This window comes from Callithrix jacchus, chromosome 15, assembly GCF_049354715.1.
Source record: "Callithrix jacchus isolate 240 chromosome 15, calJac240_pri, whole genome shotgun sequence".
In the NCBI taxonomy this organism is placed as follows: domain Eukaryota; kingdom Metazoa; phylum Chordata; class Mammalia; order Primates; family Cebidae; genus Callithrix; species Callithrix jacchus.
The window spans coordinates 65,543,810-65,568,199 of record NC_133516.1 but is presented as its reverse complement, the minus strand read 5'-3'; the positions used below and the strand labels follow the sequence as shown (position 1 = coordinate 65,568,199).

Genomic DNA, 24,390 nt, shown 5'->3' with positions numbered 1-24,390 from the left:
ATACAGAAAACAAGAAAATATGGTTAATTCAGAGACATAGTCTCTAGCATGAAATAGACATGTTTCTGCCCTACAGAAATTTATAGGCCAGCTTGAGAAAGGACAGTCCTGTTCGTAGCAAACAATAGCAAACTTAGATACAGGAATTCTTCTCCTGTCATTCCTTTGTGAAATATTTATTTATTCATTCAGGATGGTATTTATTCATTGCCTACTATGTGCCTGCCAGGCACTGATCAAGGTGCTGGGGAATAAGGCACTGACAAGTCCCCTGCTCCATGGAGTTTACATCCTAGTAGGGGAGATCATTAGTAAGTAAATAAGTAAATAAACAAGATGTACCTCCTATCTGTGCTACACAGAAAACAAAGCAGAGGATGTCATGTAGAATGAATGGTGGGTGATGCCTTTCGAATAAGGTGGTCAGTGTCGGCCTCTCTGAAGAGGTGACATCTGAGTTGATCCTGGATGGCAAGATGGAGACTTGTGATGATCTGGGGAAGCAAGGAGCATTCCAGGCACAGGGGAAAGCAAGTGCAAAGGTCCTGAAGTTGCATCAGGGTTTGCCTGTTACGTCTCAAGCATGGTTAAAAGGCCCATGTGGCTGGAGCACAGGGAGCAAGGGAGGGCATGGTAGGAGATGAAGCTGGAGTGGTTTGCAGGTGCCCAATCTTCCAGGCTACAATAAAGAAGTTGGATTTTACTCCATGGGGAGACATCACAAAGTTAGAAGTGAGGAGGGACTTTAGCTGATGCATGTTAAACATTGGCTTGTGGGGAATGGGTTATAGTGGGCAAGAGTGAAGACCAGGTGAGAGTCAGTTGAAGTCAGCCAGATGAGCAATAAGCATCTCCTGAGTGCCTGGAGCCATGCCAGGAGGTGAAGACACCACTGGTCCTCAGGGGCTCACAGCGTATAGAGCAGACCATCAGGAAATAGACCCTTACAGAACTGGGGCACCCATGAGCAGCTTGTCCTCCACTGAGCCAGCTTGTGAGCCTGGTGTCTCAAACTAGGCCACTGTGTTCTCAAAGTGTCCAACTTTCTCTCCAAAATAACTCTCCTGCCAGGAGAAGGCAGCAAAGCCTATTTGTAAAGTGGCCTCTGAAGAGCCTTCTGAAGGAAGGCTTACCACTCTAAGCTCTGCCTTCAGATGCCAGGGTCACCTCTCCCTGGAAGAGCACTTGGTGGAAGGTTCTGGGTCTTTTCCTGTCCACTGTGGTCTGGGTGAAATATAAACAAGACTCCAGGGCCCTCGGAGTGTGCCTTGAATCTGGGCAGCTCTGCTGGGGTCCTGAGCCACTTTTTTCTGCCTTTTTTTTTTTTTTAAGCAAGTTTCCATTGGGATACATTGGTCTGAAGTATTTCCCCAGTCCAGTCATTATCTTAGTGTGGATTATGTGAGAATGGAGGTAATGTTTGCCTCTTGTTGGGTCAGCAAGCCACAGTCAAACTCTGGCTAGCACAAGGATTGCATCAGCTGGCAGAGACCAGGCTCAGTATGAATTAAACTTACTTGGGTGGGCTTTTTGTTGACTTTTCAACTGAGAATGAAGGACCAAATTGCATTGCAGGCAGAGTCTCAAGTGAAGAATTAAAATAAAGAAACAAGAAAAAAGTGTTTAGAATCAGTTCGTCCTTTGCTTACTTACTTTAATTGAATTCTCTGAACTTTGGTACAAAAATGAGAAGGAAAACAACAGAAATACTGACAACATGATAATAATTGCTACTTGTTTCACTGGTTCTAACACTGTTCTTAATGAGGAGTAAAGTAGAAAGACCTCAGGAGCAGGAACCAGGATGACTGGGATCCAGCCGCAGCAGTGCTCCTCTTAGCTGTGGGGTTTTGAGAAAATCACATTTACCTCTTGACCTGTTTCCCCATGTATACAATTCCTGCAACACATTTTATCATCTATGAAATATAGTAACACCTATTCTGCTCTGTCAGCTTCCCACCTTGTGACCTTGGGCTTATTGAGCTACGAGTTTCCTCATTTGCAAAAATGGGATGAATCACACCCCAACTTAACCATAGGCAAAACACTGGGTCATGACAGGCACCCCTGAATATACAGTTTCTAGGCTGTATTACTGACAGTAACTAATGCTGACTTGCCTCAACTGTCCTGACAATTTCCCTGTTTTTTTTTTTTTTTCTTTAAAGAAGTGTATCTTGCTATGTTGCCCAGGCTGGTCTCAAATTCTTAGGCTCAAGAGATTCTCCTGCCTCAGCCTCCTGAGTAGCTGGAACTATAGGTGTGTACCACCATGCCCAGCTTTATTTTCCCTGTTATAACTTTCCTCTGCTCCATGCTGAATATCTGGTGATCTATGATGATGCAGGCCAAGGAAATAAACATAGTTGTTTTTAAACTTTGTTTTCCAGTGCCATGGGGACTGTCAATTTGGGAAGAGAACAGGACAGAGCAAGTTCTCCCAGTTATCTGAGGCCAGAAGCTAGCATAGGTCATTTTTTATGTGTATGATCTGTCTTTTCCCAGTCAGAGTTTGGTTAGACAAAATTAACCACCCGGGGGGTCAGCACCAGGTCCTTTTCAAAGCTGTTTCCCCCATCGGACATCAGCATTTGGGTGGGACAGAAGCCTCATGTCTTCTATGTGCAAGACCCTGAAATCTGGTCTGGAAACTAGCAGGTCTGGGTCCAAAATGCTGCTCCATGTGGTTGAACAGTTAAGAAAAACAAACTTGTGGAAATTTCCCATAGTTCTCCTCCTACTCATCACCATGGGGGTTGTTTGGACAGAGTATGGGTGGGGGTTTTCTTTTGCATGATGTGTACAGAAAGGTTGGCCAGGCAAGACTTGCAGGGGATAATGAAACGTGGCCTTGACAACCTTTGCCTAAATTTCCTGCCTCATCTGTAGGCACTATTTTGCAGACAGCCCCTTTGCTGCCTCTTTGATTTGAACCCTGCTGTTAAGTTGCCTTCTCTTTCCTCTCAAAGTTCTTCCTTAAGGAACTACCAGAAGGAGACGGGCCTGGCAGATTGGGAGGGGCAGAACACTTCTACTGCTCTCTGTTAATGTGGCCACTAGTCAAGGATGAGCCTTTTGTCATGGTCTGGTCTAGAGCTTTTTGCACCTGGTTCCTGAGAGCCCTAGGGGTCTGTGCAGCAGCCTTGGATGCTGTCAAGAGAGACTGATGGGTGGGATGGTGCTGGGGAGAGTCTGTAGCTCCCCTCCCCCTGCTGATTCCTGTAGCCCTACTTTCATTTATTTTATATGTGTAGAGACCGTAAAATTTCATTGACATTAACAGCTCAAAAAATGTTTGAATGTGTCTGAATTAACCTATTAAATGGTGCCAAAAGAGGGCTCATCTCAAATCAGCTTAGGAGGAAGCCAATAAGCAGGCCATACATGAATAGGGCTCTTGACAATGTATATAGCTGTTGCCTATCCCATTTCATCTACCTGAGTGGCCAGCAGGACAGACAGTTCCATTATGCAGGTGAACATTGAGGTTTAGAGCCACTATGTGGTAAAGCACAGCACTGAATTCAGGATTTCTGCCTTCTTGACTGGGGCTGCTTTTTATATCTAGAGCTCCCAAGAAGAACTGGGTAGCCCTGGGTGTCTGCAAGAAGACTCTGGCTAGAAAACGCCTAAGCTACTCTGCTGGCAGGGCCTGATACCAGGGTAGCTATGAGCTGAGTGTGGTGAGAGAGCATCAGAACAGTGTTCTAGTCTTCAGAGACCTCGGAAAGTCCCTCTCTCTAAGTAACACCTGGGACTGACTTCTCTGATGAATTTTTGGTGCTGGGTTATAGAGTCTGCCATAGTTCCTCTTCCTAGACCTTTTCCTGAAACACAACCATTGAAATTCTTGCAGAGGGAGAAGAGCCCAGATGTCTGGCCTCAAATTAGGGGTGTGTGTGTAAGCCCCTTAGATGCTACATGAGTCTCTAACATAGCAATCACTAGCCGAGGTCCATTCATTTCGGACAGCTGCCCAGTTGCCTGCAGATGACTTAGTTTTTTGGTAAACGCCATCACAGAAGAAAATAGCTCTAATTCTGCATTATAAATGGAACAGATAGTACCCAGATTAGGCCTGTTTATCATTATAGTTATTTTTTCCTTTTGGAAAGTTTTCTAGCATGGAGGATGCCACATTGTATCATGAAATCTTTGCGTGGAACTGAGTTTGCCTTTAAACTTCTGAAGTGGAAAAAAGTTTTCTAGAGTGAACAGTACCCTGACCCCCAAAGTGAAATCAGTTTCCAAAGTCACTCCCCATAGACAATGAGTGGTCCATATTTGGGGCTACGTACATATTCTCATGCAAGGGGATTCTTCCTCAAGACAATAGAAAGCAATCACAATTTTAGCAAAATTCAGAGGATCTCATTCTAATTTATAGATTGACAGCCCCATCAAAATGGAACCAAAAACATGTACCCAATCAGAAGACACTTGTGTGACTCTAACATGGAAGAAGAAATGAAAGTTAAAAGTAAAGCAGGTATCTATCCTGAGGACCATTGTGGATGGCCTCAGACTCGAATGATTCGGCTTCTCACTGTTAATAGTGAGAGTCTCTGGGGCTGTTTAAATTGTCGTTTAGTCATTCCAAAATAAGGTGTTTCAGATATGGACTGTGAGTGTTTCATCTATAATTTTTGGCATTTTCTTCTAGGCCCCTATCTTTAACAACTCTTTGTTTAAAAAATAATTTCCTTAAAAAATGTGAATATACTGGTGCATCCTGGCTCATTCTCTCAGACCCACATACTAATTTAGAATTTGTGATTGACTGAATACTGAATTGACTTTCTTAAGTGAAGTGACACTGATCATATATTGTATTTTACTTCAGAAGAGAAACAGCAATTTTCTACTGCTGGTTCAAAATGAATTCAATCCATTCACCAAGATAAGATATGAAGTTTCTCCTAGGTGGAAATGTGTTGGCTTCCTTGACTTAGAAATTCAACTTGTCATATCCTGTCATCTTGTTAGCTGAGGAGCTAAACATCATGTCTCATACCAGCTCCGTCTCTGAGGCTAGTTTTAAAAAATTTTCTCTCGTTCCTGCCTTCCTTCCTTCCTCCCTTCCTCCTTTTCCCTCCCTCTTTCTCTCTTTCTTTCTTTTTTGACAAGGTCTTGCTCTGTTACCCAGGCTGAAACAATCACAGCTTACTGTAGCCTCAATGTCCCAGGCTCAAATGATCCTCCCAGCTCAGCCTCACAAGTAGCTGGGACCACAGCCATATGTTACCATACCAGGCTCATTTTTAATTTTTTGTGGAGGCGAGGTCTCATAATGTTACCCAGGCCATTTTTGGACTCCTAGGCTCAAGCAGTCCTTCTGCCCCAGCCTCCCAAAGTGCTGGGATTACAGGTGTGTGCCACTATGCCTAGCCTATTTTTTTTTTTTTTTTAAGAGATAGGGTCTTGCTCTGTCACGCAGGCTGGAGTACAGTGGCATGACCACAGCTTACTGCTGCAGACTTGAACTTCTCTATACAAGTTGTTTTAAATTGATCTGATGTCACTGCATATATGGCTTTTCACCTCACTGTGGATACCATTCACTTGTAGAGGGCTGGAGGGAGAAACTCTACCATGTTAATGTACACTGCAGCTCTAAGATGAATCCCTGTTTTAGGAATGCAATGTTTTCATTTAATGCATACTTTGGAACTGAAGAAACAAGACTATTAACTTCTGCCCTTCATTTAGCTCACAGAAGACAACACTTTATTGAACTTGAAAGACAAAAGTTACATTTTAAAAATACTGTTCTATAATATCAGTCACACTTTGTATAAATAGAGACAATTTTCTCCCCAATTTGTCTAATCTGCTAAGACAGGGGTTAGCAAACTTTGGATCACCTCCTGATTTTGTAAATAAAGTTTTATTGGAGTAAAGCCACATCCAGTTGTCTACAGATTGTCACTGTCTGCTTCCACATTACAACAGGAGAGCTGAGTAGTTGCAGTAGAGCTCATGTGGCTTGCAAAGTCTAAAATATTTACTATCTGGCTTTTAATAGAAAAAATTTGCTGACCACTGGTCTAAGGTTATAGGGAATGCAAACTGGCTGCCCAAAGTCCAGTTGTCCTCTACTGCCATGTTTTGCTGGTGTTTTAAAAAGTGAGCCAAAGCAGCTGAGCTCCTGCTGTTTGGCAGCTGGCCTCTGTCAGGCGTTTACCAAACTGCCTGGCTCTTGCAGGCACCGGGATTTGGTCCTTGGTTTAGTGGACTCAGAATGGGTGTTTGCTTGGGAGTGAAAGACCCAGGTTGTGTTCTTAGCTCTGCTTTGAGCTTGCTGTGTGATATTGACATAGCTATGTCCACTCTCTAGCTCTGTTTCCCCACTTCTTAGGTGAGGAGTCAGATAACCAGACTTCTAATCAGTCCTTTCAACTCTAACATTCTCTGGCCTTGCTCTTCCAAGTGTGGTCCTGAGACCAGCATTGGCATCACCCAGGACTGCTGAACCGAAGTACAAATTTTAACCAGTTCAACAGATGATTCTGTTAAGCACTCAGGTTTGAGAAGCAGTTTTCTAGAAGATCACCTTCCTGGAGTGATGTTGTGGTACATGCTGCTCTCCACTTTCTAAATTGAAGGCCTTTGGAAATTTCAATTTCTGAGTTTGAATCCTAGGGCGAGTTAGGTGAGACATAAAAGCACAGCCATGTTAGTATAACATTTCCCTAGCTTCTACCAGGTAGTCTCTTAACAGTTTGTGGGGCCTGATATGAGTCTGAGGGTCAGTACAGCCACTTACCATTCTTAGAACATGCATGGCACAAATACAGGTTAGGCAATGCTTGGCTTTGAAATGGCAAGTAGACTCCATCAAAAGAGCATCTACATTCACAGTTCTGTGTGTGTGTGTGTGTGTGTGTGTGTGTGTGTGTGTGTGTGTGCGTGCGCGCGCGCGCACGTGTGTGTGAGAATCAGGATGTTGAAACGTCTTGCTTGGTGGGGAGGTAATATTTGGGTATTTGCTGGAAGGTCTCAAACTAGAAAGAAGAAAATCAGTGAGCAATTGTGCTGATGGATTTTAAGAAACATACATAATATATATATTTTTAAATCGCTGTTTCCACCAGGGGTGGTGGCTTATGCCTGTAATCCCAACACTTTAGGATGCCAAGGCGGGTGGATTGCCTGAGGTCAGGAGTTCGAGAGTAGCCTGAATAACATAGTGAAACTAAAAATACAAAAAATTAGCCAGGCATGGTGGTGGGCGCCTGTAATCCCAGGTACTCAGGAAGCTGAGGCAGAAGAATCACTTGAACCTGGGAGGCGGAGGTTGTGGTTAGCTGAGACTGTGTCATTGCATTTCCAGCCTGGGCAACAAGAGCTAGACTCTGTTTTGAAAAAAAAAAAATTGCTGTTTCCAAGAGTAGAAGAGATTGCAAGTGAGTCATCTTCCAGGATTCCCTGCTGGGCAATACAAACAACAGCAACAACAAGGGCAATGGCTGCTACTTGTTGAACACTCCCCTATGTGCCAGGAGCTGTTCTAAATCTTTTAAACATACATAAACCTATTAAATCCTCAGAACAACCTCATAAAGTAAAACCACGACTATCTCCATTTTATAATGGAGAAACTTGGGGAGAAAGTGAAATGACTGATCTAAAGCGCCACAGTAGAGCCGGGATTAGAATCTGAGGCAGTCTATTTCCTAAGTCCTTGCTGTTAATGACAGTGCTACATTGCCAGGCCTGTTGTATCTACTTGGTCAGTGAATGGGAAAGACCACCCCTGCAATTTCTATTTGTCGGAGGCTGAGGATACCTTGGAAAGGAACATAAGGTGGATTCTGTTGGGATTCAAGCCTGTCTGAGTAGATAATTGTCTATTTGTTGCTCTCCTCTGATAACCATCACTCCTTTAGAACAAGAGCCATGTCTACTGTGTCCACTATTGGATTTCCAAGGCCTAGCACAATGCTCGGGGCGTAGCAGGTGCTGAGTAAATGCCCAGTGACTGAATGAATACAAGAATCTACTAATGAGTGGGTGTGCTTCCCATTGTTTAGAACACAAAACACGGGGTCAGACATAAGTACAGTGTGATCAATGGCCAAATCTATTACATAGTCAGCCGAGACTCTGAGAACCTAAAGGAATATATGGAGGAATCAGTGGAGCTTCCTGAAGGAGGGAGAACTTGTGCTAAACTTGGAAGGCAGAAGTAGCTGGAAGGAAGGCCTTACAGGAAGGAATAAGCTGAAAGCTCAGTGTTTGCATGCTCTGGCCCAAGATGTCACAGACACTTCCCCTGTAGAAAGGGACCACAGAATAAATGAATTGAACAGACAAACACTTTCTACTTGGCCTGGGACTGGCTGGAGCTTTTTCTTCCTTCCACCTTTGGCGCTGGATTGTCCCCTTGTGTGGGCCAAGGATGCCTGCCCGTCTGCTCCTTCTCCCTGTCCCCTTATCAGCAGAAGACGAACTCCACAGAGCTCTCCTGTCAACTGAAGCACAAACCATTCCCTTGTAGGGCAAAGGCTTGTGATTCCTTGTAACAATATTATAAAATATTTCATAATTTATGTATTTGATTAAAAACCGAAACCTGTGCCAACAGCCTGCATACTCTAACATATTGGGATCATTAGCTACTTGTGTCACTCTTCTGTTTTAAAACTTTCCATATTTGAACTCATGGAAGTACATCCTTCGCATTTATTAATCTTTTCCCATAAAAACAGTTTAGTAAGTCTCCAACATCTTTCAGAGAATTAAAAAAAAAAAGAGACCATAATAAAACCCTCTAGACATTTCCTTCAAGGAATATCATTTTATTTAGGCCTTTAAAAACATTTGCCTTATCTTGCCAGTAATTAAAAAAAATCAAGACAAATGAGAATTTTAGTGGGATTATAATTACTTCAAGATGAGCTGTGGCATTTGGCTTCCCTCCTGGCTCTGCTCTAGCTCCACCCAGGCCTCCTGTGAGAGTCCGTTTCCCAACCCTGAACTGTCTTAGTCTCTTGGATTCCTTGGGTCAGCTCTCTTCTGACTTCTCCAAGATTGCTCCTTCTCTGTGCTTTGCTCCTGTTGCTCTCACAGGGACTTTTTTTAAATAAAAGGGATTGCTTCATTCAATTTGGGTGTCACTCTTTTCTAATCTCTCCCCCTTCCCCACAGTGGTCAACCCATGATGAAGGCATTGCCAATCAGAGTACCCTGCCCTCTGGGCACAGAGATTGGTCAAGGGATAAGCACGTGACTAACCCTTGTTGGCCAATCAGAGTCACCCCTGGAAATCCCCAGAAAGAGTTGCTCCTTTTTCACTTGGCTTACTGGCTCCAAGGACAAAAGTAAGCCCAGCTGCCACTGGTGGCTGTGTTTGTGACTGTCTGTATGAGCCTGTCTAAGAATAAGGCTAATGTGAAGGAAAACAGAAGAGAGATGGCAAAAAGAAACAGAGACTTAACCTGCAATTTGAACTACTGCATCCAATTATTTCTGAAGCTGGCCCTTCTCTTGTACTTTCTGACTAGAAAACAGATTCTACAATACAAATCCCTTCTCGCCTTTTTTAAAGGTTTAAACCAGTTTGAATTGGACTTCCCTAACTTGCAACAAGGAAGACCTGAATGATATTGCTTCTGTCTGCACGTCCAACTACTTTCATTTTTCAAGAAGCAGTGTTGTACTGGGGTTAGAACAAAGGACTACTTTATGCTGATCGTTGCAGTTTCCATTATTAGAGAACCAACGAAATCAGACCAGGAGATCGTTTTGCTTTAAAGTAGTAGCATCTGACCTAAGGCAAGTAACAGTTGAGAAAAAGGAGAAAACACATTTCTTCCTTCAACAGCGTCATCTCCATTCTTGCAGAGAGAGATGTGAATGACCAACAGCCATGCCGTTGCATAGCTTCATCTTTCATGTAACTTTCTCATATTTGAAGCCAAACATTTGGAGCCCAAGCCTGATAACCCAGGGAGTCAAGCACTCATGTCACTATTGTTTGTGTCTCCATGGTACAGGCTTGATTGAAAATTGCTAAGACAGTATTTTTAAAATGTCCTCACCACAAATGATGGTAACTCTGTGAGGTAATGGATATGTTGGCTTGATTGAACCATTCCACAATATATACATATATCACAATACCAAGTTATAGACCATAAACATATATAATTTTTGTCAATTTAAACAAATCCAAATAAACTAGGAAGTGTAATGGCTTCAGAAATGTGTAATTCACCCAAGCTACAATATGAAACATCTTGGGTATCAGTCACACATTGTTTTTGTTTATAATTGACAAAATCTCCACTAATGAAAAGCTATAGGTTAAAGAAATATATTTCAAAATGAAGAAACATACTGCCCTACATAGAAAATAAGAAAATCAATTGTCTCCCATAGCAAGCATTCTGGAGGTTAGTTCACTGTCTCTGTGACATAACTCAGTATCTAGGCTCTGTTTAACTCTAAACTGCATTATGGAAACCTTTTGACTTGGTTCGCTTGTCTCCTTAAGGTTCTAAGATGGTTCCAACACAACAACAGCCAGATTAAGAAGGAACTCCTTGAGAGATGGCTGATTTAAAAGATGTGGCAGGAAAAGTACAAGATGGATATGGAGCATGTTATTGTGCCAGATGTAAAATGTGTTTAAAGAATGATGGAACATGTCCAAAGGACATAGCAACCAGTTTGAAGGAGCTTTCTTTGGCCATAATTTGGGACAATTTGAGCATTAAAATAAATAAGGATGTAGAGACTTAATAAACAATTTAATAAAATAGAAATCCATAACTCCAAACTTATACAAATAAGTGAATTAATAAACAGGGAGAAGACAGTGCTTTTCCTTATAGTAGAATGCTCATAAACACTAAAGAAATGATTTAATTAGAAAAACAAACACTTGGCAACTATCATAGTAATAATTAGTTCGATCAGTAAACATCAATGAATACTAAGAAGGAGTGGGTGGAATTTTGATGAAGAACAGGATATTGACATAGTCTCAAAGTCCCTAAAAATACTTATTAAATACAAAGGACAAAAGAGTGACTTTACAATGGAAAAATCTGGCTGATACTGGCATTATCAAGTGTTCAAAACTGATATCAACACTAATGGAACAAATCAAAATCCTGTATCATCTGATTGGATGCAACAGAAAGAAAACATCACTTCTGTGGTATTTCTACTGAAAATGCATAACCTGAATCTAATTTCGAGGAAATAAGTGACAAACCCAATTTAATGGATATTTAACTCAACAAGGTTAAATGACCTTTAAGCTTCTTAGATGTCAATGTCATGAATGTTCCTGAAAGACCAAATAACACTTCAAACTGAAGACTAAAGAGACAAGATAACTAAATGGAATGTGTGATCTTAGATTAAATATTTTTGTTATGAAAGACATTAATTGGGACAGCTGGTAACACTTGAATGGGATCTGGACCAGGATTACCTGGTAGAAACACATCAGTGTTAACTTTCTCATTTTGGTTGTTGTATTACGGCTATGTGGGAGAATGTCCTTATTTGTAGGAATTACACACAAAAATATTCAAGAGTGATAAAGCATTGTGTCAGCAACATACTCCAATGGCTCTCTGTTCTTGTCTTGTAACTTTTGTTGTAAGTTTGAAATTCTATCAAAAGAAAAGAAAACAAAAACAGGGCTGTTTACTGCAGTTTTCTCCTTTCATTAAGGAAGAACACTTTTCTAAGACCCTCCCACAGCAGAAGTCCCAGTGGCTGGTAATGGAGGCACATGGACTTTCTCTAGCTGCAGAGGAAGCTGGCAAAGCAATTTACATAAAGGAGAGTGGGTTCTTCCTACAAGGAAGAAGGAAGTGGGTGGAGGATGGCAACGTGTAGGCAGCCAGCAGTTTCTGCCTCCATCTGAAATTTTTATATTTGACTTTGGCCATTTTGGAACACAGTGCCATGAACAAAGATGAACCATCCCAGAATTCCAGGTTGTTCTTTCATTTAGTGGCCAGGATGTGTACTAAGATTTGGGGGAAACAAAGATAAATGATTATTCTTAAGAAATTCATAGTGGAAGCCTTTTGTGAACCAATAATTATAGCCCAATAAAAGCCATAGAATAATTACTGTAAGCCTGGGGAATTATGAGCTTACAGATAGTTGTTTGGGCACCTAAAACACACCAAGGGGAGGGTGAGGCAGGAAAGTCTTTCTAGAGAGTGAGAGGGGTGGGATGGCAGCCCCTCTTCCTGCTGACATGGGAGATAGAATCATGCAAGAGTTAATGTGGATCTTTCCAATTCTGGTACAGAATCCCACTCAGCGATTGCAGCATGGCAGAAGCAGCAATTAAATGCAGTGTGGGGAATCTAAGGAAAGGACACAGCCTGAGTGATGGTACAGAGGTGAGGAAAGCAGGGGTGCACACAGTGACTGCAAGCTGACCATTTGGCTTCTGAAAGGATAACAGGAAGGAAGGAGGGTTGGGGCAGGAAAAGTAAGAAATTTGATTGCAAGGTGAAATCGTTTCAATTTTTTTCTGTGTGTGCAGCAGGGAACCCTGATTGTTCTTGAAGAGGGGAGTGCAAGATGAGGACTGTGTTTCTGATCAATTCGTCTGAAAGCAGTGGGTAGAGAGGGTAAGTTCCTGTCAGGAAGACTTGTCAGTCTGAGTAGAAAATGTTCAAGGTAAGACATGACTTTTGGGATAGAGGGAAAAGGAGGATGGAGAGAAGAGACTAGACTGATTTGAGTGCCAGAGATGATTCAGGTGCTCCAAATGCAAGGGTGAGTGTCATTAATAGACATGAGAAAGGCAGAAATGGCTCTGGGTGGTGCCCCATGGGGACTATTATGGGAGATCACGCCTACCCATGATGGTGTGACCCACTGGACAAAGTCAACCAGGCACTGTGCTGGGGTTTCAACAGAGATGAGATCATGTATCTCATGATCTCCCTATGCAGCAATCACCAGCCCTTGCTTAAAGCTGTTTGAAGGCTACCCCTTGCTCCTAGGACAGAGACCAGTCTTTTGAATTGCCCCCAAACTGGAGCAGGCTAGCTCTGCCCACCTCTCATGCCCCAGGCCCACCCTCCTCACCATGCTCTGTGCTTCTGCCACACCAACCTTCTTTCAGTTCCATCCATGGGCCAAGTTCACACTGTATCTCCATACCAGCAAATAGGTGTTGAATAAACTGGTGGGGCTTCTACCACAGGGCCTTTGCACATGCCATTCATATATCCATCTTTAACCATTGTCCTTTCCCACTTTGCCAATTTCGAAGCTACCCATCCTCTTTTTTTTTGAAACAGAGTCTCACGTCTGTCACCCAGGCTGGAGTGCAGTGGCATGATCATGGCTCACTGCAGCCTTGACTTCCTGGGCTCAGGTTATCTTCTAGAGTAACTGGGACCATAGGTATACCATCATGCCAGCTAATTTTTGTATTTTTTTTATAGGGATGGAGTTTTGCCGTGTTGCCCAGGCTGGTCTTGAACTCCTGGGCTCAAGTGATCCACCTGCCTTGGCCTCTCAAAGTTCTGGAAATACAGGCCTGAGCCACTAGGTCTGGCAAGACTACTCATCCTTTATAGCCCAGTTCAAGTGTCACTTTCCCAGGGGCACCTCTCTCGATACCTAAGTCCAGTTTACTTGTATTATAGTAACACAAATCTTCCTTGTATAGTATGTACAGTAGGAGTAATTTTGCATTGACTTGTGAGAGTATTTGCTTGAGGCCTATCTCCCCCACAGATTGTAACATCTATGGGTGTAGGAGTCACTGTTGTTTTTGTGCATGCTGTATCTCCTATATTCAACATGGGAATTGGAACTGTGCGGTGCTCACTGAATATCTGTGGAATGACAAATGAATGCAATGGGTGAATATTTCGCTGGTGCTTCAGGAAAGCGCCAGAGAAGCAGATTATGCTTGAGAAGCACCTTATAGGATGAACAGAATTTCAACAGCCAGAGTTGGCCTTCAGGTAGCCAGGCCACAACTAGCAAAAGCACAGGGAAGGGCTTGAGCAAAGGGAGCTTCTGCATGTTTAGGAGGAATAGGAGAATAGAAATCTAGGGAAATAAAGGGCTCTAGGGCCAGAAAGACAACAAAGCCAACTTTTAGAAGGATACAAACATCCAAGTGAGGACTTGGTTGTTAACTTGGCAGGCAGTGAAGAGCCATGGAGACTGAGTGAAGGAAATGACACTCTTGAAACTTCTCTTTGAGAAGATGAACGTGACTAGGAAACTGAGGGTGACTAGAGGAAGGAGCTGGGAACAGAAAACCACTGCCTTGGGAGGATATAGCAATGGCTTTGGTTAAACTTATAAAGCACATGAATGGGGGTTTTGTAGGTAAGAGATGCTCAGAGCAAAGTTTGAATGGTGAGGTTAAAGAAATCTGGCAGCTGATGAGAAAGTTCTAGAAAGAAAACCACTGATGACCAGACTGTAAGCTCCTAGGACTTGTGTCTTTTTCATCCTTATACTCCCAGTAGAAAAAGACATGTTTTTGTTAGAAATTGTGGGAAAGAAATTAATGTAAGGGCTGAAAATGTTCAGAGAGACCACAAAAGGGAGATAAAATTTGGCCTAAAGACCTATTCTACTTGGCTCATTCAGTGTTTAGTTGGCAACATTAAAAATTGAGATTTCTCATAAAAGCGCCATTGTTTAATTTTTTAGATTAATTTTTATTGAAAACATTTTAATTTGATTGTTTCAGTATATGAAAAAGTGCTATATTTTTAAAGACCTGCCCACATTAGTCACTATGTCCCATGTGGCACCTGTTGGTGGAGGTTAGGTGGCCCCTGTTTGGCGGCTCCCCAGTACTGGTCTTATTCCCAGAGGGGTTCATTCACTATCTTCCTGGGCTCTGAGGGCAGCAGAGTCAGGTCCCTGGCTAAAGAGAAACTCATCAGTTCCCAGCAGGCCACTTTTTCATGCACCATAAAACATGACACCTTTGTTACATTAGTGATATGGAACAGGCAGATGGGGTGTGGGATTCTGTCCCAAAGCCTCCACTCCCAGTGGAAGCATGATGACATACATTGATAGAGAGGCTCATTAGCATTTTACTGTATTTTCTGCCATCACTGGCATTCAGGGTTGTGGGGTTAAACAGATGTTGCAAAATCATTGCCAAGGTGTAAACCATTAGATAAGGGTGTATGTAGAATTCACAAAATTTTATTGATATGGTTATCATGCCAAAAAGTTGTTTATTTAAAATTCAAATTCCACTTGAAAAAGAGGAAACAAGCGATAGTTGGGATCCCAGCCTGCTCCTGGTGGAGCTCCCATGTCCACAAAAAAGCACGCACATTCTATAGCTATGCAATTTGATCACTTAGAATTGCACTCTGGAAAACTACTCCCAGAACGCCCTTGCAGAACGCCATTTGTGTCTTTAGTTGGTTGTAGCTGGGAAACAACAACAGAAAGAAAAAGAACTCCATCCTAAGATTTCTTAGAATATTTCTGGTTTTGAAACTACTGACCCACAAAGATCTACCACCACCCAACCTAGAATATATATATATATTCTCACTGAAAAGCAAATCACTGTTTATGTCACTTGCTCACTGTCATGTCAGACCCTTAGGATGGTCTCAGTACACCTGGTTCTCCTTCTTGGTGGGATCCTGTGAATTCTGGCTGTGGGTGGGCGCCCTTCAGGAGCGTTTGGACTTGCTGCAGGTTGGGCACAGAAGCTGACCCTTGGTGACGATGTACGCCCGGCCACTCAGCAGCTGCTCACAGCCCTCACAGACAAAGTGCTTTCGGTGCCAGGCCAGGTCTTCCACGCGCTGGTAGTCCTCGGAGAATATTATCTGGGGAGGGAGCAGGAGAAATGCATGACTCAGTTTCTGTCCCTAGGTAGAGATGGTGTACTAGACAAGTTACAGGGTGGTGGTTCATCCTATCCTATTCTTGTTTTGACTTTTGAAAGCCTTAGCGGAGAAATATGGCATAAATTTGAGGCAGTAAAGATAATATTTGGTGAAGGTTGTGGTTGCATCTTAGCCTCTCAGTTGGAATACAAAAATCCTTCTCCGTGGGCAGGTTTTACTTACCTAGCATCTGTGATACTCTTTGGGCCAAATCTAAAGTTTAGTTCTGAGATGGGATTACACACCCTGGTTAAGAAAGCTTAAGGATAGATAAGCTGCCAATGACCAGTCATCAAGAGCAAGAATACAGAGGGTCACTTGGGCTTGGAATGAAGGGACACTTGGAATAGATATATGGTAAGGATCCCCTGAGACTCAGGAAGTGCAGAGGAGCATAATGGTTAATGGGCCTTCTAATACCGGAGTCAAACAGGAACTGGGTGTGGGTTTTCACTTAAGACATCTACCAGCTTTGTGACTTTGGGAAAATTACTTAATCCCCCTGTACCTCAGCTTCCACATCTGTAAAATGGGGATACAAATACTTCCCATCCCATAAGGTTCTATGATTGCCAAATGACCAGCTACATATGAAAGGCTTAGAATGTTGACTGACATAAAGTCAGGGCTCTCTGATTAGCATTGACCTTTCAGAGCTGCACCTTTCTTAAATGTAAAATGAGAAAAAAATCATGCTTATCTCTCCCTGAAGGATTGTTAGATATAGCAAGTTACTGACCCACTGTAAGGTCTTAGTAAATGATAGAGAATTGTTATTGTGCATATACTGTTGTCACCTCAAATACAATGCTCCAGGGAAGGCCTGCGACAGTCCTGTTCCTTCTTAATTTCACTTAATAACAGAGTTATTAGGTAAAAGGACCAACTATAGGGTCTTAATTTCATATGGTGACCAATACGTAGAAGGTGGTAGAAAATAGATGTTGGTTCAGTATAAAAAAGACATTTCTAACCTTTGTATGTGCCAAAGATGAAGTTAGCATATTGCCTGCAACCAAAGGCATGCAAACAGTACTTACTATGCTCATAATTAGTATTTCCACTATTTGTACACCTTAGAGTTCTTTTCATCAAACCAGTATCAGAGACTTGAACCCCTTTCATAGCATCTCTATCATAGTGTATTGTATTGTGTCACATTAATGTTAACTCTCATATTATGTTGTAGTATATTATTGTAAGACGAACAGCAGCTGCCATTTATAAGTTCCTAGGTCAGGCCCTGTGCCAAGCATTTTCATGCATTATCTCATTTGTCCTCACAGCCACTCTATGGGATGGGTGCTGATCTCATCCTGTTTTATAAGCAGTAAAACTGAGGCTCAGCTGAGGCTCTGGAATTAGGTAACCACCTGATTATAATAATAATAATAGATGCAGATACAGGTTTGAACATGGGCAATGCTTCCTGGTGCACCCTGCTATGTTCTGAGTACTTACTAAGTGCTAGGCATTGTGCCAAGGACAGGATTTACTGGCATTACGTCTGACCTGTCTCAACAATCCCATGGTTGTCTGCCTCATTTTGCAGATGAGAAAATGAAGGCTGAGAGCATGCAGTCAGGCCTGATCTCAGTTTCCTAATCTGTAGAATACATCATCTACAAAGCTATACTCCCCTTGGCCTCTGGGCTCTTAACCTCAGCAGTGTCCCTCAAGCCCCCAACCTATCTGGCCACTATGTCCCACCTCATCACAGCCGGAGCACCGGGGCCGCAGACTCTCGCAGTAATGGCGGCCGCACCAGGGTGCACCATCCTTCCAGAAGTAGATGAGGTCCACTAGTGGCTCAGAGCACTTGGCACACACAAAGCAGGTGGGGTGCCACTGCTTGCTGTAGCCTGCCCTGTCCGAGTAGACCACAGGGCTGTCAGGAGGGGCCACTCCCTTGCAGAGCTCACAGACCTGGAAGGATAGGGAAGGACCACAGAAGACAAGAAGTCAGGAGAGCACAGTGACATGGGTTCAAATCCTAGCTCCAACCTCTCTCATTCCTGGGTGACCTTGGGCAAGTCGCTATACCTCGCCATGCCTCAGTTTTGCCATCTGCAAAGTGGCACAATAATATTGCTTACCTAACAGGCTATTAATGAGGACTAAATCAAGTTATTTATTTAGCACAGTGATTCCCAAATTGTTTGGTCTCAGTACTCTTTATAGTCTTAAAAATTATCAAGACCCCACAGAGTTGTTTTTTTTTCATGTGTGTAACAGCTATTGATATTTGCCATAGGAGAAATTAAAACTGAGAACAATTTAAATATTTAGTTATTCATTTAAAAATGACAATAGTAAACCTGTAATACATTGACATACATATCTTGTTACTAAGATATCTATATCTTTCAAAACAAAAAAAAGTTAGTGAGAAGAAAAATTTAAGACACTGTTTTACATTTTTGCGAATCTCTTCAACGACTCGCGGAAAACTGTTGGATTCCCGTAACGTCTTCTGCAGTCCATCGTTTGCATGATGTTATTTTGGTTGAAATATATGAAGAAAATCTGAATTCACACTGACATAAAGTTGGAAAAAGGAGGGAGGTGCATTTTAAAAGCACTTCCAGATGACTGTGGATATTCTTCTTTGATACTATGTTAAAATTTGATAGAGCATAGTTTCTCAAGTTAGTTGCAGTGTGAAATCTGAAAACATATCAGTGAACCTTTCATACTTGGTTACATTAAAACCTGTTTGTCCACCTTGCAATTTGAATGGATCTTTTACCCATGCATGAATATTTTTATTTATTTATATTTTTTCTCCTTTATTTTTAAATTTCAGTGGTTTTTGCATGAATATTTTAAAATAATATTTAATTAATAATATTTTTTGTTTAGAAGTGGTGGCTCATGCTTTTAATCCTAGAGCTTTGGGAACCTGAGGTAGGAGTATCATTTGAGGCCAGGAGTTTGAGACTAGCCTGGGCAACATAGCAAGATCCCATGTCTACAAAAAAATTTAAAAATTAGCCATTTGTGGTGGTGCTTGTCTGTAGTCCCAGCTCCTCAGAAGGCTGAGGAGGGAGGACTGCTGGAGCCCAGGAGTTTGAGGCTGCAGTGAGCTATGATCATGCTACTGCTTTCAGCCTGGGTGACAGAGCAAGAGCTTGTCTCAAATAATATAATAATATATTTGAGTAGTAATAGAATTACAGAAAAATTGCAAAAATAATATAGAGAATTTCTACATACTCCACACTCAGTTTCTTGAGTTCTTAATATCTAACATTAATAAGGTATATTTGTCATAATTAATTAACCAATATTGATATGCTGTTATTAACTAAAGTCCAAACTTTATTCAGGTGTTCATAGACTTTACCTGATGTCCTTTTTCTATTCCAGGAGCCCACATTACATTTAGTTGTCACGTCCCCTGAGGCTCCTCCTAACTGGGACAGTTTCTCAGACTTTGTTTTTGGCCACCGTGGCAGTTTTGAGGAGTACTGGTCAGGTGTTTTATAGAATGTTCCTCAGTTGGGATTTGCCTGATGTTACTATCATAATTACATTGGGTGGAAGATCACAGGGGCAAATTGCTCCTCTCATCACATCCTACCAAGGGTACATACTGTTGCACTCACTTGTTACTGTTTGGGTTGACCTTCTGGTGGAGGCAGTGTTTGTCAGATTCTCCACTGTAAAGTGACTCTTCTTCCCCTTTCCATAGTATCCTCTTTGGAAGCAAGGCACTAAGCCCTCCATGTCTAAAGAATGCTCCATCTCCTCCAGGGCCAAGTATCTACCTAAGTTATTTGGGATCCATGCATGATTTTGGCAGATCCCCCAAAAGGACTCCATGCATCTTAGCTAACATTATTTTTTAAACACCTATGCAATTATCTAATTTATATCTGTCTTCTCCACTAAGTGGTTAGCTGCAGAGGGCAGGGAGAGGCTGCTCGGTTGTTGCTCTGACCCAGGACCTTCTACTGGGCCCTGCTCACATAACTTCCCCATGGAAAGTTGCTGAATGAAGGAATGCTCTACTCTGCCATGAGGCCTTTGCTTTTGTTGTTCAGGATGTCTGGTACATTGTTCCCATTCCAGCTTGCTTAACTCCCTTTCATTCTTCAGATCTCAGACCTAAAAATCTTCTGTTTGGGAAATCTTCTCTGACTTTCTTCCAGGGGCAATTGAGTCCATACTAAAGCTTCTCTGCTTACCTTTATCTGTATGGTTGTTTGATACATGTTCCTTCCACACTAGATGGAAGTACCTTCGAAGCAGGAGCCACATCCAACTTTGCTTGCTTTCACATCTCCCCAGTGCCTGGCACATACTAGATGAATAACAAATATTTGGAAACCTCTGCCCTGCAACCTCATACTTCCTACTTAGGGGACAACAGATGAGTATGGAGGATACTAGCAGATGATGCATCTGTCTACATCTCAGAGATAGGTTTAGACTAAGTACAGCAGAGAGTTGGGCTCCAGAGCCAGTTTTGGAAAGTTCTTGGGAGCTTTCAGGGCACTCCTGCCTTTCAAGGGCTCATCCATGTTTACTGAGCATCTACTATGTAGCATACCCTGGACTAGATGCTGGGGATACAGCAGTGACCCAGGCAGATAATGCCAGAGCCCCCAGGGAAACTGGGGCTGTGTGTGTGTATGAAGGTAAAAAATAAATATGTAAACAAATAGATGAGATGATCATGGAGTGTAATAAATACCAGGAAAACAATCACAGGGCAAGGGAATGGAGAGTGAGAGACTTTGGGGGTAGATGGCAGGGGCCATCTTAGCAGGAGAAGCCTCTCTGAGGGATGAGGGGCTAAGGGTCAACTACATTCCTATTTATAGCACAGCAACCTTGTGGGTAGGAGATGCAGGTACATAGCAAATGCAGCCATTTTATAGCTAAGACCAGTGAGGCCCAGGGAGGCATAATAGCTAGTTAAGGGACATAGTCATGAAACAGAACTGGGATTCAAACTTCAGCCTGTGACCCTATGGGGCTTTCTATGGAAACTGAGCTGGGTTGGGTGGGAAGACTAAAGTCAGGGAATTATCTGTAGGGCTAGGAGGGCTCCCAGGAGAATGCATTCTGGCATGGCAAAGGATCAGCATGCCCAACACCTAGAGGTGAGAAGCAGCTTCCCTACAGGGTCTCTCAGCCGTTATCTCATCCTGTTTCCATCTGGGGCTCCTTTATCTGTCTTTTACTGCCAGTAACATTTTCACTGGCCTGCTCAGAAACCATGACAAGGTGGACCTCAAGTCATGTTGTTCCTCAGCTTCAGTTAGAATTAGGGCTTCATGGGGAGGGTGAGTGTGCCTGGGAGAAGTTCTTGGCGAGAGCTCTAGATTTCTGTCTCATGCCAGTTCCCAGGAGCAGAGAAAGTTGCCAAATGTTCATTCATTCACTGGTTCATTCAGGTATTCATCCATCACACATTTATAACTTGCCTAGAACCTGACATTCTCAATCCACGCAATCTTATGGGCCATTTTAGAGTTATCCCCTGCTCCTCTAAGCCCCGATGATGATGATGGAGATGACAATGACTGCCATGTCCGTATGGCATGTCTGCATCCAGCACTGTGCTCAGGACTGTACTCTCATTACTATTACCCCTTACATAAACCCAAGAGAGTTATTTCTCCTAGAGTTATTTTTCTATTAGAAAAAATTGTTATTTTTTTCTCCTAGAAATGGCAAAACTGAAGTTCAGGGAGATTCAGTGATTTGCTCAATAATGCACAGCTGACGGGAGGCAAAGCTAGGATTTGAACAGAGGCCAAACCTGACTCCAAAGCCAAAGCTGTTTCTACTCCATCATGTGGCCTTGAGATCCGGCGTCAGCAAGCTACAGCCGGTAGCCAGATCTGGCCACTGTCTGTTCTTGCAAGCCCCATGAGAATGAAGACTGGATTTTACATTTGCCCTCCAATTCAGTGAAATGTTTTCTCCCAAGAAAGAATTCTACTTTCCTCATTAGTAGACCTATTTTGGAAAAAAAAAACCCTGTGCTAAATTATTATTATTACATTTTGAATTTCACCAAAAAGAAAAAAAAAACATGGAAAGTTGTTTCCTCTCTTGTTACATAAAGTCCCCACATGATATCACAATTTTGGCTCTTGGCTCACATCTTCTAAAATATTTACCACCTGGCCCTCCACAGAAAGTGTTTGCTAACCCTGGCTTTAATGCTAATTTAAACTTACTAAGCATTAAATACGTTGCAGCCAAAATAGAAATATTTATTGATATGCCACGTGAAGATGGGGAAGCATATGAGTCTGCACACTTATATTCTTAACTTATATTCTTTGATTAGATACTTAATTCACTCATATATTGAAGAGGAAATAAAAATTAAAATGGTGAAAATTAGGAAAAGAACACTGAATAACAAAGAATTCCAAGTACTGATAGTTTCTGAGCAGAGGCACTCCTGAATGACTGCCTATATAAGGAATGTGTTTGGTTAACTGGATGTATCTTGAATGGCACAGCCTAATAATGTTCCTTAGAACATGCTAGATTTGTGGTTTCAGTTATGCCTCCAAGAATGAAGAGTGTGAGTCGTTCACCCAAAGGAAAACTCTGTTCCTCTTCACATGACCGGTACCCAGCTGGCCTGGAGCCCATCAGGGGGTCTAGACAAAAAGCAGCGATCAATCATCATCTACTTATTTTCACCCTTCCTCCTGCATAGCTGGGAACTGTAAACTCTTTGACCAGGGCGGTCTGAGTTCAAAGTGAGTTTTCTGTCTGGCTTCTCAGTTCTACAGAATGAAATTTCCAGTCCTTTTCCTCCCACAAAAAAGGGACTTCATGTCAGTTCACCTAACTACTCCCCATTGGGTAACACCATATCAGTGGGGTTCCCCACTCCACATTTTCAAATATGAATTGAGATGAAAGTAGGGGAAGGGAGAGGGATAGAAATGTACCTGGATTGATCTGGGGAGTACAGGCAGGCACCCTGATGATACACTGCAGGAAGGAGGGGGAAGTTTAGAGTGATTATGAGTGGCTTCGAACCCAAGTTATGGATTAAGACTTCACTCAGGAGGCAATGGGGAGCCACAAGTGGTTCTTTTTAAGACATTTTAAAAATATTTAATTTTTGTAGACAGGTCCTACTATGTTATCCAGACTGGTCTTGAACTCCTAAGCTCAAGGGATCCTCTGGCCTTGGCCTCCTAAAGTGCTGAGATTATAGGCATGAGCCACTGTTCCCAACCTGTTAACTGGTTCTTGAGATGAGGAGCGCAAGTTTCTAATTTGCACTGTAGGGAGATATTCTGACAGCAGCTTGAAGGAAGGGAGGAAGATTCTTGTTCACAGAGCTTGTTTGCAACCTTCTCATCTATTGGAAAGTGCTTTGTCAAGCCCATCTTGGAGGAGCGTTTCTTCCCTCACTGTTCTCCCTAGCATCCCTGGTTCTTGGCCTGGTTTCTACCAGTAGCCAGCCTTTCAAGCAAACGGTGTCACTTTCACTCTATGAAAATAAGATGTCTGGGTAAGGAGCCCTGTCAACATGTGTCAGGATGTAATGTGCTCTTCTTGCCTCTGAGCTATTTTCTGTGTTCTTTCCCCAGTCATCTCAAAGGATGAGAGATCTGAGGTTGTCTTGGATCTATCATCTGGTGGTCCCTCAGCCACCGGAGACAAGCTAGCAGCCAAGAGTCAGAATGCCCAGCCTGCTTGGGTCCCATCATCCTGGGCCTGTCTTTTTCTGCACAAACGTAGTCTCTGCCACAATCTTTTGAAGAGAGGTTTGCAATTTCTAAATTGCAACAGATGGCTGAGAGGGGACATACCAAGTTAGGCTGCCTGGGTTTGTAGGTGTGTGATATTGGGCAAATGAACTAACTCATCTGTGCCTTCGTTTTTCTGCCTGTTGCATGGAGATAGTAATGATAGCAACATCATAGGATTATGGTGTGGGTTAAATGACATAATGGAATTTTTGGACTTTACAAGGGCTCAATAATGATTTGCTAAAATCTCCTGTTTTCTTTACCTCTGCCCACCTTGCAGGTTAGAATTGTAAAGCCCGGAGGGATTAAATCACTTTCCTAAAATGACAAAGATAGGTTGAAGGCAGGTTTGGAGGCCTGAATTTCCTTCCATGATACCAAAGGCATGTAGACTAGCAGGAGGCTATTCCTGCCACTGATGAGCTTTGTTTTTTCCCTGACAGTTCTCTCCATCTGTGCAAGACCAGAGAATTGAGCCCTGTGAGTTTTTTATCATTTGCCACTACCCCAGACCCAGCTCCACTCACCCCATGCATGGAGGGCTGGCTTCCCATCTCTGATCCCACCCCTGGAGACAGTGGTTCTCAGGCTTGACCCTGCCTCAGTATCCCCTAGAGGGCTGGTTAAAACATATATCTGCTCCCCACCCTCCCACCTCCCCACAGTGTCTGATACAGTAGATCTGGGGTGGGTCACAAGAATCTGCAAGTTCCTGGGGGATGCTGCTGTGGTTGGGGGCCACACTTTGAGAATCACCATCATAG

The 24,390-nt window shown here is 42.7% G+C and overlaps 2 protein-coding genes across 13 annotated transcripts in view; one reads left to right on the top strand and one right to left on the bottom strand.

Moving 5' to 3' along the window:
- Positions 1–24,390, top strand: part of LOC100391280 (coiled-coil domain-containing protein 14) — a 193,947-nt gene that overhangs the window by 122,747 nt on the left and 46,810 nt on the right. For 2 of the 10 annotated variants that reach the window (XR_013527474.1, XR_013527476.1), the window contains one exon: positions 12,287–24,390. This exon is cut by the window's right edge and continues 46,810 nt beyond it. The gene's annotated coding sequence lies outside the window, so the exon portion shown is untranslated. Of the gene's footprint in view, positions 1–4,390 lie in introns of all 10 variants that reach the window. The other 8 variants (XR_013527478.1, XR_013527477.1, XR_013527475.1 and 5 more) reach the window with 8 other exon arrangements.
- LMCD1 (LIM and cysteine rich domains 1) overlaps positions 15,196–24,390 on the bottom strand; it is a 64,019-nt gene continuing 54,824 nt past the window's right edge. For all 3 annotated transcript variants that reach the window (XM_008982075.5, XM_002758593.6, XM_017965044.4), the window contains 2 exons: positions 17,595–17,810; positions 15,196–15,824 (listed from right to left, as the gene is read on the bottom strand). In XM_008982075.5, coding sequence (XP_008980323.1) covers positions 15,666–15,824; positions 17,595–17,810 — 375 coding nt within the window. In that variant the 3' untranslated portion in view covers positions 15,196–15,665. The remainder of the gene's footprint in view (positions 15,825–17,594; positions 17,811–24,390) is intronic.